The sequence below is a fragment of the Bufo bufo genome, chromosome 1 (assembly GCF_905171765.1).
Source record: "Bufo bufo chromosome 1, aBufBuf1.1, whole genome shotgun sequence".
Lineage (NCBI taxonomy): Eukaryota > Metazoa > Chordata > Amphibia > Anura > Bufonidae > Bufo > Bufo bufo.
In genome coordinates, this window is record NC_053389.1 from 603,731,956 (window position 1) to 603,751,407 (window position 19,452).

Here is a 19,452-nt window from a genome sequence, read left to right on the forward strand (position 1 = left end):
ACTACCGATAAAGTATTTGCTTTTATTGATATATTTACAAAACTTGCATGACCAGCACGGAAACGTACCGGTGAGAGTGTTCTTTAACTAGGATACATTTTTTTGGACTTTGGTAAAAACTGTGAACCAAGAGGTCCCGTATATTTTGGCTACGGCGATACGTAATCGCCGTTTTTTGGAGCAATCAAACTACCTATTTCAGGGTCTGATTTCCGAATGTCCCAGTTGTCTGCCAGGACCTGATGTATTTCTTCATAGACCCTGTCATAGGTCCCAATGATTCTAAAAACCTCTCCTGTATTCTCTCTGCCCTTAAGAGGGTCACAGACTTTGTGCACCTTGTTTAGGCAGTAAAAAACTGCCATTATCGGGTGTTCTGGGAGGAGATATTCATACTCAATTTTGTTAATGAGTTTAGTCTCGAGGGCTCTTCATAGGATGGATGATAGTTCTTTCTTAAAAATTGCTGTGGGATCAGACAGTAGTTGTCTATACGTCTGTTTATCACTCAGAATTTTCTGGCACATATCCTGATATTGATCATGCCCTAGGATGACAATGTTACCACCCTTATCGGGCGGTTAAATGATAACGTTACCATCCTGCTGGAGCCACCTCAGATCCTCCCTTTTTGCCAACCCAAGGTTGTCCGATCCGCAATTCAGTGTCTCCAAAGAACGGAGTTTGTTAGTAACTACCGATACGAAAGTATCGATAGGAGTACCATCACTTAGGGGGGGGGGGGCATTTTTTTTTTTTAGATGGAAGCCGTAAGTTCGTAAAAAAGGACTTTTCCCCGGTTCTCGTTGGCCCTGAGTATAGAGGTCCGCCAGGAGCTGCATGTCAGGGAGATCGTTTTCATCTATCCCCAGTTCTTCGCATTTACGGCAATCATGAATGCTGAAGAATTTTCGCCATTTAAGTTTGCGAGTGAAAAGGTGCAGATCCTTAACCCAGCCGAAGAGATCACATCTATGATTTGAAGGTCGTCTTTTTTGGTAAAAGCGGGACAGTGGGGTTTCGATGTTTGTTCAAAGACAGAGCTTAGTTCTTGTTCCTGAGCATGTATTGGGAAACCGGGGGGGGGGGGGATGGGAGGGGGTATTGTCTAAAAAAAAAAACTTCCACTCCTACCCCCACCTCCTTGCCTGCCACGGCCTCTATTTCTACCCCTGTACGGTCTTCTATATATCTGGGAGCTAGACCCTTTTCCCGACGATTCAGGCTCAGTATCACACTCAGATGATGATACTTCAGTGTCTATTTCAAGTACATCCGAGTGTTTCACACTATAATCAAAGATCTTCCCCTCTTTAAAGTCCTTGATGTCCCTGTTAAACAGAGTGTGTTTTTTTTCTTTGTACTGTGCCATGTACTTTTCTATTGACAATTGAAGGTAAGTTTCCTTTTTATTAAAATCGGAGTGGGTACTAAATTTTTTGGTTCTTTCGATAGCCTCCCTAAATTCACGTTCAACAGTTTCATTAGTCTCATTTAAGACTGAATGGACTCTTTTTTTCTCATTTTTTTTATAAAATCGGTGGACCTCAGACGAGCCGCTAGGACAATGGGATTGTGCAGGCGCCGGGGAACAATCTTATTTTTGAGATCGGTATCAAGTGATTGCACCTCCTACCAGGACCTAACGAAATTTTTATAGACACGCGTCACCAGTTTGAAGGCCGAGGTCTAGACAGCCACCATATATAAATCAGCCCCATTGTTTGTAGTGTGCTTCATATTTCTCAATAGACTTTACGAAACATCTGACTGCACATAAAAATGCACCAAAAACAGTGCAATTAAAAACACATGGCATTTTTTCATAATGCAAACTTTTTGGGAAATTGGGACGAACTACAAATCGGTAGAATGTATGCGCTCATCCTTAGGCTACATTCACACAACTGTATGTGTTTTGCAGTCCCCAAATTGCGGATCCGCAAAACATGTATACAAGCCACGTGTGTTCCATGTTTTGCAGACCGCCCATGGCCAGCCCTATGATAGAAATGACTATTCTTGACCGCATGCTCTATCTTTTTTGCGGAACGTAACTACAGATGCGGACAGCACATACAGTCGTGTGAATGTAGCCTTAGTGTGTGCTGCTAAAATGTAGGCCAAGACGGAATTTATCCAAGAGTGGACGACTGCCAGAAAAGCAACTTTTCTAGGGATCATCCCCTGAGAAAAGGAAACACTGATGGGGTCATTTATTAAGACCAGCAATTTATATGCCAGTCTTAGTACCCCTGTGTAACAGATCTCCTGGCACCCCGACTGGGTACCTCTGTTGATGGATGCTCCTAGTGCTTCCCGAGGACTTCAAGCACTCCACTCGACACCGATACCACCACAGGAACAGGAACAGCTCTTACAAGAGCTAGTAGTTATAGCAAGGGGAGTATAGCAAATCTTCAGCGTATAGCAATCCCCAGTGTCAATCAGTTACCCAAACACCAGCCTCAACATGATAAAGGGTAAAACAGGAACTCTCTATGGAACACACAAGCATTGACTTATATACACATTTTCCAACAAGGGTACCACCCCCGTGGACCTGGTTGGGAACTGAGGACATAACATAGCAGCCAATCCTTACAGTTTAAACACAAAAACTATACATTCAACAAGCACAATGGCATTGTCTGTGACGCAATTAACAAACACAATGGCATTGCCTGTGACGCACTCAATAAGAGAATAGGCATTGTCTTTGACGCAATCAACAGAATACAATTACCAAAACACAATGGGCTCTGCCTGTGATACAATTACCAAACATAATGGGCTAACTTAATCACTCACAGGCAGAAAACACACATTTTTCCCCAAAACACAGAAAACACCTCAAAACCCCACAGACCCCTATAATTTATACATCCATGGATAGCTCTGATCTGGGTGAACAACATATCCAAAAATCACCCAGATCCAAGCAGGGGTTCCCGAATTCCTTGAAAGTCACATTTGGCCGACCGCAAGCATGGCTTTCCTGCCCAAACCAGAACCAGTTCTACAGATTTAGGCTGTGCGGCCGGTCTGTCTTCTCCTTCAAAGTTAGTATATGGGCCATAATCCTGAGGCAAGAGGCTGGCAAACAGGCCCCTCCAAAACCCAATGGCGAGGTTATTTTCACCACACCCTGCGTTGGCAGTGGATGTGCCTAAGTTATGTAAAGCCGCAGGCCTCTACATAACTTAGGGCTCATGCACACGACTGTATGTATTTTGCGGTCCGCAAAAAACAGATCCTCAAAAAATATAGATTACATCCGTGTTCATTCCGTAATGCGGACAATAATAGGACATGTTCTATTTTTTTGCAGAATGGAAATACGGACATATGGAAATAGAATGCACATGGATTAACTTCCGTTTTTTTTGCGGACCCATTGAAGTGAATGGTTCCACATACGGTCCGCAAAAAAACCAGAACCGACACGGAAAGAAAATATGTTCGTGCGCATGAGCCCTTAGGCTCATCTTTCGGTGGCGTACAACAAGCTTAAACCTACCCCATCTCCCTTGCTTGTGTAGATTTACTGTATGCCATTTTCGACACCAAAAACTGTCCGTCCCGCCCTCTTACATGCCCTTGCCACGCCCCATTTTCTTGCCACTGGCGTGAGCGGTGTAAGACCTTATTCACACATACATGGATTTTCACGGACCATGGTCCGTGAAAACCCGTCCTGCTGAGTGCATGAGCGCACGGCGCCATTGGTTGCTATGACGCCGTGCGCTTCGTGCCGCCGCCACTGTACAGTAGTACACTCGTATGATCTATACCAGTGTATTACTGTACAGCGACAGTGGCACAAAGCGCACAGCGTCATAGAAACCAATGACACCGTGCGCTCGTGCAGGACGGCAGGACGGGTTTTCACAGACCGTGGTTCGTGAAAATCCATGTATGTGTGAATGAGGCCTAACAGTGGGAAAAGTCGCAGATTTTGCTGCAAAACACCATTGCGACAAAATCTGTGCCTGATATATTCCAAAAAGTAGCATGTATTGGTTGATAAATGACCCCCTGAATATTTACAGAATGTTCGCATAATTAGTGTACTTTGTGCCAGAATATTGCACCAAGATTTTAGTACAATTTTGGCACATCCTAAGCCATGCTCCTTTAATGTCTAGCCATTCCATTTTGGACAAGCCAAAAAGTCTCTGAAACACTTAATAAATGTTTTTGTTCAATTAAAGCCAGAATTCTGGTATATTTTTACTAATACATCCTTTCCAAAGTGTTTTTGTTTGTGGTATATATTTTTTTAAAAGCATGCTCTGGGTATAGCATTTTTTCCTGATTCTTTTCTAATAGAGTTTCTCTATAGGACATAAAAAAATCAACAGAAATAAACATGTTAATAAAAAAAATGGAACTACAAAAATGGGGCAGGTTTACTAAGCCTGGAGATGGCTGCATCATAAATATGGTGCAGGGATATACACTTTTCTCCAACTCTGTACCGACTACGGTACTCTGGGAATTGTGGCACAATTCTAGTACATCTTAGGCTATGCCCCTTTTGTGCTAAGCCTCGCCTCTTTCACACTAAGCCACACCCTTTTTTGTGTCCGAAAAATTGGACAAACTCTAGTTGTGCCAAAATTGCCCCAATTTCGGCCCTTTTTATAGAGATTTTAGATGCAGACACATTAGTAATTCTGTGCCAGTGTTTGTGAAAATGTATAAAATTCATGGCATTATTATAAGGAAAAAAAAAAGCAGAAAAGTGTGTGTTAATGGGGCTTTAAGAGAAAGAATCATAGGGCAGAGAATACTAATGATTTTTTTGTACACAGTGTGCACGTGCCATCTCTCTTCCTGTTCACCGCTTCTGTCTATGGCAAAGACCATAGACAACAGCAGCAGACAGGAAGAGAGACGGCACGTGCACACTGCGCACACCGTCTCCTCATACAGCTGATTGGCGGGGGTGCCGGGTGTCAGACCCCCACCGATCTGATATTGATGACCTGTCATCAATAGTAAAAGCCCAGACATCCCCATTAAGTCATTATAGCTGGGCACTCTCTTTTGTCGAAGTGATGGTATGACTGAAAAAGTCAAGCAACATCGTCTGCTATGTTAAAAGTTCAAGCAAGAGGAAGTTAAAGAGCCAGGACAGGAAGTAGAATACATCGAGTTGACTTCAAAAAATGATATTCAAAAATTTTTGGGGACTTTGTACGCTATATTGTATATTTTTATTATCTTGGTTTTGTTCTTATCTTGCTATGTCCATCTAAGATCTGTGTCCTCTACTTTTCTTTCCCTACAGGTTGCTATAATTGCAGGAAATTTCGAACTTGCTGAAATCGTCAAAACTCACAAAGAATCCGACATTGGTAAGCAGCTAAAACTTACTGTTGCACAATGACACAATTGGTTCACTTTAAGCTTTTTTCCTGTGCTATCCTTTGCATCGCTTTTCTGTGAGCAGTGCTAAAACGTATTGCGTATTTAGATGCATTTCTTATGATATTTTCTGTGATTGTGGAGCAGTTTTTCTAGATATACAGTTGCAAGAAAAAGTATGTGAACCCTTTGGGATGATATGGATTTCTGCACAAATTGGTCATAAAATGTGATCTGATCTTCATCTAAGTTACAACAATAGACAATCACAGTCTGCTTAAACTAATAACACACAAATAATTAAATGTTACCATGTTTTTATTGAACACACCATGTAAACATTCACAGTGCAGGTGGAAAAAGTATGTGAACCCTTGGATTTAATTACTGGTTGAACCTCCTTTGGCAGCAATAACTTCAACCAAACGTTTCCTGTAGTTGCAGATCAGACGTGCACAACTGTCAGGAGTAATTCTTGACCATTCCTCTTTACAGAACTGTTTCAGTTCAGCAATATTCTTGGTATGTCTGGTGTGAATCGCTTTCTTGAGGTCATGCCACAGCATCTCAATCGGGTTGAGGTCAGGACTCTGACTGGGTCACTCCAGAAGGCGTATTATCTTCTGTTTAAGCCATTTTGTTGTAGATTTACTTCTATGCTTTGGGTCGTTGTCCTGTTGCAACACCCATCTTCTGTTGAGCTTCAGCTGGTGGACAGATGGCTTTAAGTTCTCCTGCAAAATGTCTTGATAAACTTGAGAATAAATTTTTCCTTCGATAATAGCAATCCGTCCATGCCCTGACGCAGCAAAGCAGCCCCAAACCATGATGCCCCCACCACCATACTTCACAGTTGGGATGAGGTTTTGATGTTGGTGTGCTGTGCCTCTTTTTTTCCAGACATAGTGTTGTGTGTTTCTTCCAAACAACTCAACTTTGGTTTCATCTGTCCACAGAATATTTTGCCAGTACTGCTGTGGAACATCCAGGTGCTCTTGTGCAAACTGTAAACGTGCAGCAATAGTTTTTTTGGACAGCAGTGGCTTCCTCAGTGGTATCCTTCCATGAAATCCATTCTTGTTTATTGTTTAACATATTGTATATTCGCTAACAGGGATGTTAGCATATGCCAGAGACTTTTGTAAGTCTTTAGCTGACACTCTAGGATTCTTCTTCACCTCATTGAGCAGTCTGCGCTGTGCTCTTGCAGTCATCTTTACAGGACGGCCACTCCTAGGGAGAGTAGCAGCAGTGCTGAACTTTCTCCATTTATAGACAATTTGTCTTACCGTGGACTGATGAACAGCAAGGCTTTTGGAGATACTTTTATAACCCTTTCCAGTTTTATGCAAGTCAACAATTCTTAATCGTACGTCTTCTGAGAGCTCTTTTGTGCGAGGCATCATTCACATCAGGCAATGCTTCTTGTGAAAAGCAAACCCAGAACTGGTGTGTGTTTTTTATAGGGCAGGGCAGCTGTAACCAACACCTCCAATCTCATCTCATTGATTGGACTCCAGTTGGCGGACACCTCACTCCAATTAGCTCTTGGAGATTAGTCTTTAGTCTAGGGGTTTACATACTTTTTCAACCTGCACTGTGAATGTTTACATGGTGTGTTCAATAAAAACATGGCAACATTTAATTCGTTGTGTGTTATTAGTTTAAGCAGACTGTGATTGTCTATTGTTGTGACTTAGATGAAGATCAGATCACATTTTATGACCAATTTGTGCAGAAATCCATATCATTCCAAAGGGTTCACATACTTTTTCTTGCAACTGTAGGTCTAAGAAAGTAGGCATTTGCAATACCGCTTAACAGTGTATATGTATTTTTTCAGTTTTTTCCAACATCTAAAACTGCTACAAAACTGCAATGTGTAAATGAGAACATACACGATATACTGTACATTTTTGTATGCTTGTTTGGTACAGCCCTATCCCTTTTTTATACTTGCCATAATATCACATCGTCATGTGATTGCTTACTTTTACATTGTCCTAATGAGCATTTTCTTTCCCTCCTTCTTTTTGACTTCTGCTAGTGCCTTTTCGGGAGACTCCAAGTTATACAAAACGCAGACGTGTTGTGAGCTGCGTGGGTCTCTCATCGCCCCGTTTTCTACAGCGTTCCGCCAGTGACAACAACCTCAATTCAGATGGGGCCCATTACTCTCCAGTGCCGTCGCTCCGTGGTCTACCCCCTCATCTGCTCACCCAGGGGCCTGACACCTCCGGAGGAGCAGCTGTGGGGGATAGTAGCCTTGCGAGCACTGCCAGCTCCCGCAGCACACATAGCCGCTCTCCATCATTACATCGTGCAAGAGAAGAAAGAGATACTGATAGCCACACTCTGAGGAGGGGAAGAGGAAAGAGCAGGTAAATTATTTATTATTGACTTCAATGGCAAGTGAAAAAAATACGTATTCAGTATGCTTCCCCTAGTGCAGGCAGATGCAGTGTTCCCATTTATAGGTGTTCCATATTTTTACATATTGATGGTGTATGCCTACGATATGTCTTCAGTGTGTGATCTGTGCTGATTTGACCTCTTTTGTCACATTAACAAAAGGGAGCAGCACTTGTTTAGAGGTCTGTTTAAAGGGCTTCTGTCACCCCCCATTGTGCAATTTTCATTAGCCGACATTAGCTATTTGCTAATGTCAGCTGAGTGCAATCATACATGTCCTACCTTTGTCTGTGGCTTATTTCTTGTAAAAATCATACTTTTATCATATGCAAATTTCTTTACTACCAGCAAGTTGGGCGGTTACTTGCTGGTAGCCGCCGCATCCTTGGACTATAAACACGCCCCCTCCTCCACTTGATAGACAGGGCCAGCGAGCGCTCTCCTCCTCCCGCTGGCCCCGTCTGCTGCTGGATTCTGGTGCCTGCGCCGTAACGTTCCTCAATCGGCGCAGGCGTACTGAGTGAAGGACGCACACTTGCCAGCTCCTTCCTCAGTGTGCCTGAGCTGATTACGTCACACTACACCCAGAAGAGAAGACTGCCGGCATCAGCGATAATGTGTAGGCGCAGGAATTCAGCAGCAGACGGGGCCAGCGGGAGGAGGAGAGCGCTCGCTGGCCCTGTCTATCAAGAGGAGATGGGGCGTGTCTAGAAGCGCAACTTGCTGGTAGTGAAGAAATTTGCATATTATAAAGGTAAGATTTTTAGAAGAAATGAGCCACAGACAAAGGTAGGACATGTATGATTGCACTCATCTGACATTAGCAAATGGCTAATGTCGGCTAATGAAAATTGCACAATGGGGGGTGACAGAAGCCCTTTAAAGGGCTTCTGTCACCCCACTAAAGTGGGTTTTTTTTTTGGGGCTAGTTAAATTAGTTATATAGCGATATATGAAAATATAATTGTGTTACTTACTTTGATCCAGCAGTTTATTCAAAAAACGAAGTTTTATCATATGCAAATTCGGTCTCTACCAGCAAGTAGGGCGGCTACTTGCTGGTAGCTGCTGCAGAAATCCGCCCCCTCCTCTTGTTGATTGACAGGGCCAGCCGGGATCTCCTCCTCCGGCCAGCCCTGTCGGCATTTCAAAAATCGCGCGCCTGCGTTGATTCGGCGCAGGCGCTCTGAGATGAGGAGGCTCGTCTCCTCAGAACTCCCTCAGTGCGCCTGCGCCGATGACGTCTTCTATTTCAAAAATCGCGCGCCTGTGTTGATTCGGCGCAGGCGCTCTGAGATGAGGAGGCTCGTCTCCTCAGAACTCCCTCAGTGCGCCGATGACGTCTTCTATTTCGGTGATGTCTATTTCGGTGATGTCATCAGCGCAGGCGCACTGAGGGAGTTCTGAGGAGACGAACCTCCTCATCTCAGAGCGCCTGCGCCGAATCAACACAGGCGCGCGATTTTTGAAATGCCGACAGGGCTGGCCGGAGGAGGAGATCCCTGCTGGCCCTGTCAATCAACAAGAGGAGGGGGCGGATTTCTGCAGCAGCTACCAGCAAGTAGCCGCCCTACTTGCTGGTAGAGACCGAATTTGCATATGATAAAACTTCGTTTTTTGAATAAACTGCTGGATCAAAGTAAGTAACACAATTATATTTTCATATATCGCTATATAACTAATTTAACTAGCCCCAAAAAAAAACAACACTTTAGTGGGGTGACAGAAGCCCTTTAAAGTCTGCCAGATAAAGTGTCATTCACACCTGTGCATTGTGTTGGGTATTGCAGCCCTACTTAATTCAACTTGGCTGGGTTGCAAAACCAGACACAATGCACTGACCTGTTTGGAGCCGGGATCATACATTGACAGCATATTCAAGGACAAATGATAGAGGGCACATTTCACTCTATGGCTGAGAAGGAATTCAGTGGAGTTGGAATTCTTTAGTAGAAAGACCCTTATAAATATAGGGACACATTTATTAAGACTTACGTTTTAGATGCCGTTGTTAATAAGCCCTATACCTGGCGGTGGATCCGCCAGAGTTTTGAATAGGTACCGGCTTCTTCATAACTTTGGCGGATCCTCCGCCAGTTCTAAATGTAAGACAGCTTCCTTGCTGTCTTACATTTAGACCTTTTTCTAGAAAATGATAAATGAGACGGGTCTACCGGCCCCTCTCCTTCCCTGTCCACGCCATACCCACAATTTTAGACCTGGCATGAGCAGGGAGAAGTCCCAGATTGCAGCGCAACTAACCGTTGTGCCGCAATCTGGCCTGAAATACGCCTAGTTTAGGTGTGTTTCACATTAATATATGACCCCCGTAGGTTATAAAGGGCATGCACACATCATTGAACCACTGAAAGATTTGTACACACTGTAGCCAAACTATTCCATCTTTATAAGCATTTAAGTTACACGTCATAGGTGATACCACTGAATGTCAAGTACGACCATTGCATCTTAATTTCAAAACAGACTGTAAAAAGGGACCTAAACTTTTGCAAAGAACAAAAAATGAAGCTCTGCTTTGAGCGCTCTGCGGCTTCATCTTTGCTGGGTTGTCCGAGCATGTGGAATACGGATCCCATATACTTTAAATGGATCTGTACTCCACATGCTTGAAAAGCAGAGCTGAGCCAATGAATGCCGAAGGGACGGAGTGCTCAAATCAGAGCTTCTTACTTACGAAAGGCATGACCATGGAATATGGCGCTTGAGTTATTCTGTCTATAGATTTGTGGCATACAGATAGCGAGATAGATAGATAGATAGATAATGAATGGATAGATGGGGAAATATATGCATTTCTTTATCTCCTTCACCATCATCATTTCCGTATTTCATTTTTTTCCTCATACGTCCATTATACACCTCAAAGTGCATTCTTTTTGTGCATTTCCAGCATTTACTACATTGTACTTAATAAAACTCTTAGAGACTATATTAAAACTGCTACTTACAACTGTGCAAGTTTAGAGGATTACTTTTCAGTTGGGTTTCCATAGAATAAGGGTCCTTTCACATGTCCGTATTTCTGGCTTCGCATCCTTTCCGCAATTTTGCTAAACGGGTGCAGACCCATTCATTTCAATGCGTACAGCACACAGTGTTCCGTTCTGCGGCCCCGCAAAAAAGATACAGCATGTCACAAGAATAGGCATTTCTATCATAGGGCCAGCCATGTGCGGTTCGCAAATTGTGGAACGCGCACGGCTAGTAATCGCGTTTTGCGGATCCGCAATCTGCAAATTCTGCAAATTTCTGGACTATAACCTTAACACTCCAGTTTGTTGCTCATTTTTCTCTTGCATTTAACGAGTTATGAATTGATAGAAATTGGCGGCATACAGCTAAGATATACCACCAGTGTCCAACTGACAGGGTCTGACCACTAATTCCCCTGCCAGTTGCCAGAACGACATGTCAGCTGCTTTTTCCGGCTGCATGGATGGCAACTAAATATAATAGCTGTTCATAAAAAGACAGAGAGCAGTTGACAGAGACAAAGTGGCGAACGAAGCAACTCGTCGAGGGTCGTAAGAGTTGGACTACGCCACATTTCTCCTTGTGCCTTAGGAGATCATATGGATGTAATAGAAGGAGAATCTCATGCTCCCTTTCCCATCTATTAGTCAGAGAACAGAGCTGATGGAAAGTTTCGCCTGCTCATACAGTTCATAGATGACCTATTCATTGCAGGGGTTGTCAGGTGATACATAATTCCTCTTGCAGTGCACACAGTGAATATACCTACATCTTTTCACATGTACTACAGGCTGATCTGTCCGCTTCACAGTTAAATTAGTGAAATAATCATTTAAAAGAATTCTCTGAGATCCTATTCTCTGGATTGGTCATAAGTATCTGATCTGTGGGTGTTCAACACCAGGGACCCCCGCCGATCAGCTGCTTGAGAAGTTGTGCCGTGGCCTTCTCACAGCTTTCCCTAGGCCATGGGACTTTATGTTCACAGCTCGGCCCCACTGAAATGAATGGGATCAAATGGTGAGCAGAGAGAAGTCCGTTGTGGTACTGTGAGCGCCGTTGCCTCTTTTCAAACAGCTGATCGGCAGGGGTCCCTATCTGGAGTTCAAAATTCTCATGAAACCTCTTTAAGCTGAATTCTTATTAATTTGATAAGAATTCAGCTTTAATGAGTGTGTATGAGCTTCACTGACAGATTTCACTGTGAAAGGTATAGTATGTGAAAAGATGCAGACTGCAGAGGACAAACCGTTGAACATTTTTAATAGATACCAATTGGAAAAAGTTTTTTTTTTATCCCTAAATAAATGTGATGCAATAATAAAACGAATGCTCCCAAATCCATAGCTTTTAACAATTCTATGTTGCTTCCTTTGCTTGTAAGCAGATAACGGGCATTGGTAGTGCCGTGAATCATAACCCTAGAATACTATACTTACAGAGGGCTCTTCTCGTAGTACCGTAAATGGATATGCAGAGGGCTTTTACAGGCTCCTTCATCATTTACTAATAGACTGCCATCCTCACACGTTCCTATTACTTGTTATTTTGGCTGATTTTACAGAAGGGATGCTCGGATACATACCTGTGAAATAAACAAGACATCATTCTTGATTGCAATCAGTATTGATGCCTTTTGTTGCTAACATCGATAGAAAAGGCTGAGAAAACATGCGTAAACATGAATCCTGTTTTCTTCAGGAATAGGCTTGTAAATAATTTAAATTGAATTTTACTTTTTCACTGCTGGGGAAGCAAATTTCCTGCACTTGTAGCTTCCCGTTCTGCAGAACAGTCTCATGCTGTGATTTTCATTAGCATTCCTATGATAGACTCAGCAGGGCCGTATGCTTGAGACATGCAGGGGAAATTGTATACCCAATTAGCTAACACAATCATATTGGCGCGTAGAAAGTGGCTGTTTCTAGGAATACCTGTAAGTATAGCTGTATCCATTGAAACATTGTTGCATAGTAATGGTGGAAAATTCACGATGATCTGCCTTGATAGTCATAGAGATGACAAGACGAAACTTTGATCAGACACACCATAGCTGCTCAGGATGTTCCTGGAAAGGTATTTCATGTATTTTATGTTCGGTCTGCCTTGATGTAACCTGTTCCCCGCAGTGGATCTATCTTGACAAACATAAAAGGTCAGTTTTTAGTCTTGCGGACTGTTCCTTCCATCCGCAAGCGTCAGCGGCCATGTTCTGAGGTTCAGATTTGTTCTTGCATGTGGTCAGTGTCGTAAGGGCCCCATAGCAAAGATCAAACCAGGCCCCCCACACAGGACGGAAGGGTTTCTGCTTAAACCCTTTTTTAATGACCCTTGAGCCATTTTTCCACTGCCTCATTTGCTAAAAGTTGTTCCTTTAGAGCAGCGGTTCTCAACCTAGGGGTCGCGACCCCTTTGGGGGTCGATCGGCCCTTTCCGGGGGGTCGCCTGAGGCTTCCTATTGTGGGTCGCCCGCACAACGGCAGCGGCCCCTTATCCTCGCGCACAGGAAGTGATGTCCTATCACTGCCTGTGCTTGAAGGAGCCTGACGTCTGTCTGCCTGTCTGCTGAGGTCCGAGTTTTTTCGTTAATGACACCGCCACTGAGCACCACTGCCACCAATGATTTAGCTGAGCCTGGCTAATTTTATTTTAATTATTTGGCTGAGCAAGGCTTAATTTATTTGGGGGACCCTGAGCACTTCTGATTTATTTATTTGGGGGACCCTGAGCACCATTGATTTATTTATTTGGGGGACCCTGAGCACCATTGATTTATTTATTTGGGGGGGGGACCTGAGCACCGCTGATTTATTTATTTGGGGGAAACCTGATGCACCACTGATTTATTTATTTGGGGGTACCCTGAGCACCACTTTTTTTTTTTTTTTTTACTGTGAGCACCACTGAGTTATTTATTTGAGGGGTACTGTGCGCACAACTGATTTATTTTTTAGGGGGTATTTGTTGTTTATTATTTATATTAAAGTTATTTATTTGGTTTACAAATATTTTGTATTTATGCTAAAGTTCTGTGGTTATGAATGAATACTTGTGTATTTGAATTAACATTTGGTGTATTGGTGTCTGTGTGTGTTTTTGGTGGGTCATCATAACAGTAGCAAAATTAGTTATGACGTAGCAAGGAAAAAAATTTAATGGTTGGGGGTCACCACAACATGAGGAACTGTATTAAGGGGTCACGGCTTTAGAAAGGTTGAGAACCACTGCTTTAGAGGGTAAAGTCTTCACCCCCAGTAGAAGAGGAGATAATCTCAACTAAGACTGGGCCCCCTCTTGCCCTGGGCCCCATAGCATTCGCATGGTCTGCCGCTATTGTAGTTACACCCCTGCTCCTATGGTCAGTCAATACCATGACCACTGAAGGACAAGCAGTAAGGAAGACATTTCCCGAAGATAAAATTCATGTTGCTACATTGTAAAAAATCCCCTGACGGAAACAAATAAAGAAATCTATGCTTCGTTCATACTCTCTCACTGTGCTGATGTAAGCGAATTAAATAGCTGAAAAGCACAAAAAAAAATAATAAATCCTGCAAGGATTACCTCCGTGTTGTCTTAATTACTTTCCTGTTAAGATATTTAAATATTGGACCAGTACATCCACCATATTGATTTTATGAGAGCGCAGCACCAACGGTGCATGCTAATTGCCTTGGTCTGTCTTACTGTAGGGAAAAGCCATTGAAGTGACGTCCACCTAGGAATGTAAAAAGTACAATACACCACCTAATGTAATAAAATATACTCGTTTTACATAGAAGTAGATTGTAAAGTCAGTAAATAATGCTGTGCTGATAAAGTGTCACACAAGGCAAAAAACTAAAAACAGTACATACAGTACATGCTTGCCGTACTCCTAGTACAGTATCTAATAAACCTACATGAAGGGCTGGACCTTCAAGCAAGCTGTGATCTATACAAAACCTACAGAGCCAGCTAATTACCCCTCATGGATCCCATGGATTGCTTGCCTGCAATAGAGACAAGAATAGGACATGTTCTATAATTTGCAGACCGGACATAGAGATGAATGGGTCCGTGTGTGATCCGCAAAATATGGTCATAAGCATGAGTCCTTTCTCACAACCATATGTTGGGTCCCCATGCCTTTATGAAATTATTTCATTTCAATGGATCCTCAAAAGATGTGGACAGCACATTGTGCTGCCCACATCCATACGTCCGTTCCGCAGCTCTGCAAAAAGGCTCTGCTCTCTCTGTACTTTGCCGCGATCTGTGCACTTTGATTGACAGGGCCAAGCAATGATGACATTTTCACTGCCTGGTCCCGTCAAAGTGCAGAGGGCACAGCAGTTGCAGAGAGAGCAGAGCCTCTAGGTGTAATGACAACGCCCCCGTTGCTCCTAGAGGCTCATTTGCATATAGTAAAACATCATGTTTCTCAGCAATGTGGTCACATATGAACATGGGACCAACACAGACTCCTTCAGCTGCCAAGCGAACATGTAACAGGTCAGCTAATGTCATAGCTACAAATCTGCTGACAGATGTCCTTTAATAGTGATGATTAGAACTGAGTCGTGCCGTCTCTTCTTCAGAGATCAGTCAAAGTCCAAATTATGAAATACTGGGCAGTCTGAGGTGTCCAGTTACCAGGGGCTGACAGTGCTCTGTCCCTATTATACCTTAGGACCTATATGACCCCAAAAGCCTACCCATGAAGCACCCGCCCTGACAAGGGCAACACTGTCCAGTTCCTTACCCTACATAGAAATGCACTAATTTTCCCCGAACACTGTCTTGACCCCCAACACCCCTGCTGGTCAGCTGTATGGTACTGGGAGTACTCAGCTCTGTCCTTTTGTTTTTCTTCCATTGTGTAGAGCTGGTTACTGCAGCACTACTCCTACTGAAGTGATTGGGAGCGGTGCTGCTGTAACCAGCTCCATCCAACACAATGGACAATGATGTACATTTCCAGGCCTGGAGCTATTCTGGATGTCAGACCCACACCAATCTTATGTGGATCATATCAAAATACTTGATAAACCCTTTAATCTTACTTTTTTGTGTGATTTACAGCACTTAGTGGTTTAACTAAACCAACTAAAATAAAATATTTTTGTGACATTTTACGTGATATATTCGGCTTTTTATGACTATTTTTTTAGGATGTTTTTTAGTTTTATTTGGAGAAAATTGTGAAAAGTAGTTTTTTTTAAACTGTATGTCCATATTCTTTAAATATGCAAATTGATACAGCAATATATTATTAAAATGGGTTCCGTATATTGTATCGGCTGTTATGATATATAATATGTATAGTTTCACATGAAAGAGGAGACTATTTGTATTTTATTATTTTTTTATATATGCCCCAAAAAGGTCATTATAAGATCTGTGGGTAACATTTACCCTTTTTTTTGTTATGTTTATTTATTGTTTAATTTTGCACTTTTTCATCCAAAGGAGCCCACCTGTGGGGACATTTTAAACATGCAGACCTAAGGCCCCCTGCACACGACCGTTTTTTTTGCGGTCCGCAAATCTGGTTCCGTTTTTCCGTGATCCGTGACTGTTTTTTCGTCCGTGGGTCTTCCTTGATTTTTGGAGGATCCACGGACATGAAAAAAAAAGTCGTTTTGGTGTCCGCCTGGCCGTGCGGAGCCAAACGGATCCGTCCTGACTTACAATGCAAGTCAATGGGGACGGATCCGTTTGACGTTGACACAATATGGTGCAATTGCAAACGGATCCGTCCCCCATTGACTTTCAATGTAAAGTCAGGAGTTAATATACCATAGGATCAGGGTTTTCTCCAATCCGATGGTATATTTTAACTTGAAGCGTCTCCATCACCATGGGAACGCCTCTATGTTAGAATATACCATCGGATTTGAGTTACATCGTGAAACTCAGATCCGACAGTATATTCTAACACAGAGGCGTTCCCATAGTGATGGGGACGCTTTTAGTTAGAATATACTACGAACTGTGTACATGACTGCTGCCTGGCAGCACCTGATCTCTTACAGGGGGCTGTGATCCGCACAATTAACCCCTCAGGTGCCTCACCTGAAGATCAGGGGCTGCCAGGCAGCAGGGGGCAGACCCCCCTCCCTCCCCAGTTTGAATATCATTGGTGGCCAGTGTGCGGCCCCCCCCGGCCCCCCCTCTATTGTAATATCATTGGTGGCCAGTGTGTGGCCTCCCCCGGCCCCCCTCCCTCCCTTTATTGTATTATCATTGGTGGCCAGCGTGCGGCCCCCTCCCTCCCTCTATTGTAATATCATTGGTGGCCAGTGTGCGGCCTTCCCCCCCCCCCCCCCCCCGATCATTGGTGGCAGCGGAGAGTTCCGATCGGAGTCCCAGTTTAATCGCTGGGGCTCCGATCAGTAGCCATGGCAACCAGGACGCTACTGCAGGCCTGGTTGCCATGGTTACTTAGCAATATTACAATATTAGAAGCATCATACTTACCTGCTGCGCTGTCTGTGACCGGCCGGGAGCTCCTCCTACTGGTAAGTGACAGGTCTGTGCGGCGCATTGCTTAATGATCTGTCACTTACCAGTAGGAGGAGCTCCCGGCCGGTCACAGACAGGGCAGCATGTAAGTATGATGCTTCTAATATTGTAATATTGCTAAGTAACCATGGCAACCAGGCCTGCATAAAAAGCTTTTATGCAGACGGATCTTCAGATCCGTCTGCATGAAAGTAGCCTATGGACACGGATCACGGACACGGATGCCAATCTTGTGTGCATCCGTGTTTTTTCACGGACCCATTGACTTGAATGGGTCCGTGAACCGTTGTCCGTCAAAAAAATAGGACAGGTCATATTTTTTGGACGGACAGGATACACGGATCACGGAGGCGGATGACAAACGGGGCATTTTCCGAGTTTTCAACGGACCCATTGAAAGTCAATGGGTCCGCAGAAAATCACGGAAAACGGCACAACGGCCACGGGTGCACACAACGGTCGTGTGCAGGAGGCCTAACTGATGGAAATAACTGACCAAATAACTGAAGTGTGAACTTGGCCTAATCTAGGTCTATTAGGCCCCTTTCACACGGGCGAGTATTCCACGCGGATGCGATGCGTGAGGTGAACGCATTGCACCCGCACTGAATACCGACCCATTCATTTCTATGGGGCTGTTCAGATGAGCGGTGATTTTCACGCATCACTTATGCGTTGCGTGAAAATCGCAGCATGATCTAGATTCTGCGTTTTTCACCCAACGCAGGCCCCATAGAAGTTAATGGGGTTGCGTGAAAATCGCAAGCATCCGCAAGCAAGTGCGGATGCGGTGCGATTTTCACGCACGATTGCTAGGAGACGATCGGGATGGGGACCCGATCATTATTTTTTTCCCTTATAACATGGTTATAAGGGAAAATAATAGCATTCTGAATACAGAATGCAAAGTAAAATAGGGCTGGAGGGGTTAAAAAAAATAAAAAATAAAAATTTAACTCACCTTAGTCCACTTGATCGCGTAGCCGGCATCTCCTTCTGTCTCCTTTGTTGAATAGGATAGGACCTGTGGTGAGCATTAAATACAGTTACAGGACCTTTGATGACGTCACTCCGGTCATCACATGGTACGTCACATGATCTTTTACCATGGTGATGGATCATGTGATGACCGGAGTGATGTCATCAAAGGTCCTGTAACTGTATTTAATGCTCACCACAGGTCCTATTCAACAAAGGAGACAGAAGGAGATGCCGGTCCGCGATCAAGTGGACTAAGGTGAGTTAAATTTTTTTAATTTTTTTTTAACCCCTCCAGCGCTGTATTCAGAATGCTATTATTTTGCCTTATAACCATGTTATAAGGGAAAATAATACAATCTACAGAACACCGATCCCAAGCCCGAACTTCTGTGAAGAAGTTCGGGTTTGGGTACCAAACATGCGTGATTTTTCTCACGCGCGTGCAAAACGCATTACAATGTTTTGCACTCATGCGGAAAAATCGCAACGCACCCGCACATTTTCCCGCAACGCCCGTGTGAAACTAGTCTTAAGACCTAGCAGCTCTACTCTGACCAAGAGCATAGCAGCTTCCTCTATTCACTGCACAGCACTGATTGAGCACCATGTGCCAAGAAAAGGTGAAGGCAGAAAGGGTAATAAACTGCTTCTGTCTTCTCCTCGGGGTCCCTGGCTGTCACTGACGACTGGAGATTTGGAATGTTGTGCTAGATTGGAGGAGCAGGAGCTTTAATCCTACACCATGAATGAACGGTGGTCTGAATTGCGTTCTCTTCAAACAGCTGATAGGTGGGGGGGCCAGGAGTTACCCCCCTGCTGATCTGATATTGATGACCTATGGTCAGGATAGGTCATCAACATAAAAATGCCCAGACAGTGCCTTTTATATATCATATGTTAATAAGAATAATTTGTATTCTTATAAATTTTTCTGCAGTATTTATTTCCCCTTTTATATTATTACATTTAGATTTTGTTTTTATTTTTACGTCTGCTGCTTCTTACCGTGTTAGCTGAAACCAATGCACAATAATAATCATAATAATAATAACAGCTTATTAATTTAAAACCTCCTCATTTCTCAACCCATGCTGTTTATGAATGCCTTAGTTGTGATCCTGCTTTAGATTTTTTTTGAGGAGTCTCTGGAGACATTCAGGTTAAGGGAATCTAGTCAAGAAAATC

At 43.5% G+C, this 19,452-nt stretch overlaps 1 protein-coding gene across 10 annotated transcripts in view; it reads left to right on the top strand.

Annotated features, from left to right (window-relative positions):
- SHANK3 (SH3 and multiple ankyrin repeat domains 3) overlaps positions 1–19,452 on the top strand; it is a 448,201-nt gene that overhangs the window by 293,680 nt on the left and 135,069 nt on the right. For all 10 annotated transcript variants that reach the window (XM_040413566.1, XM_040413565.1, XM_040413567.1 and 7 more), the window contains 2 exons: positions 5,297–5,363; positions 7,421–7,754. In XM_040413566.1, coding sequence (XP_040269500.1) covers positions 5,297–5,363; positions 7,421–7,754 — 401 coding nt within the window. The remainder of the gene's footprint in view (positions 1–5,296; positions 5,364–7,420; positions 7,755–19,452) is intronic.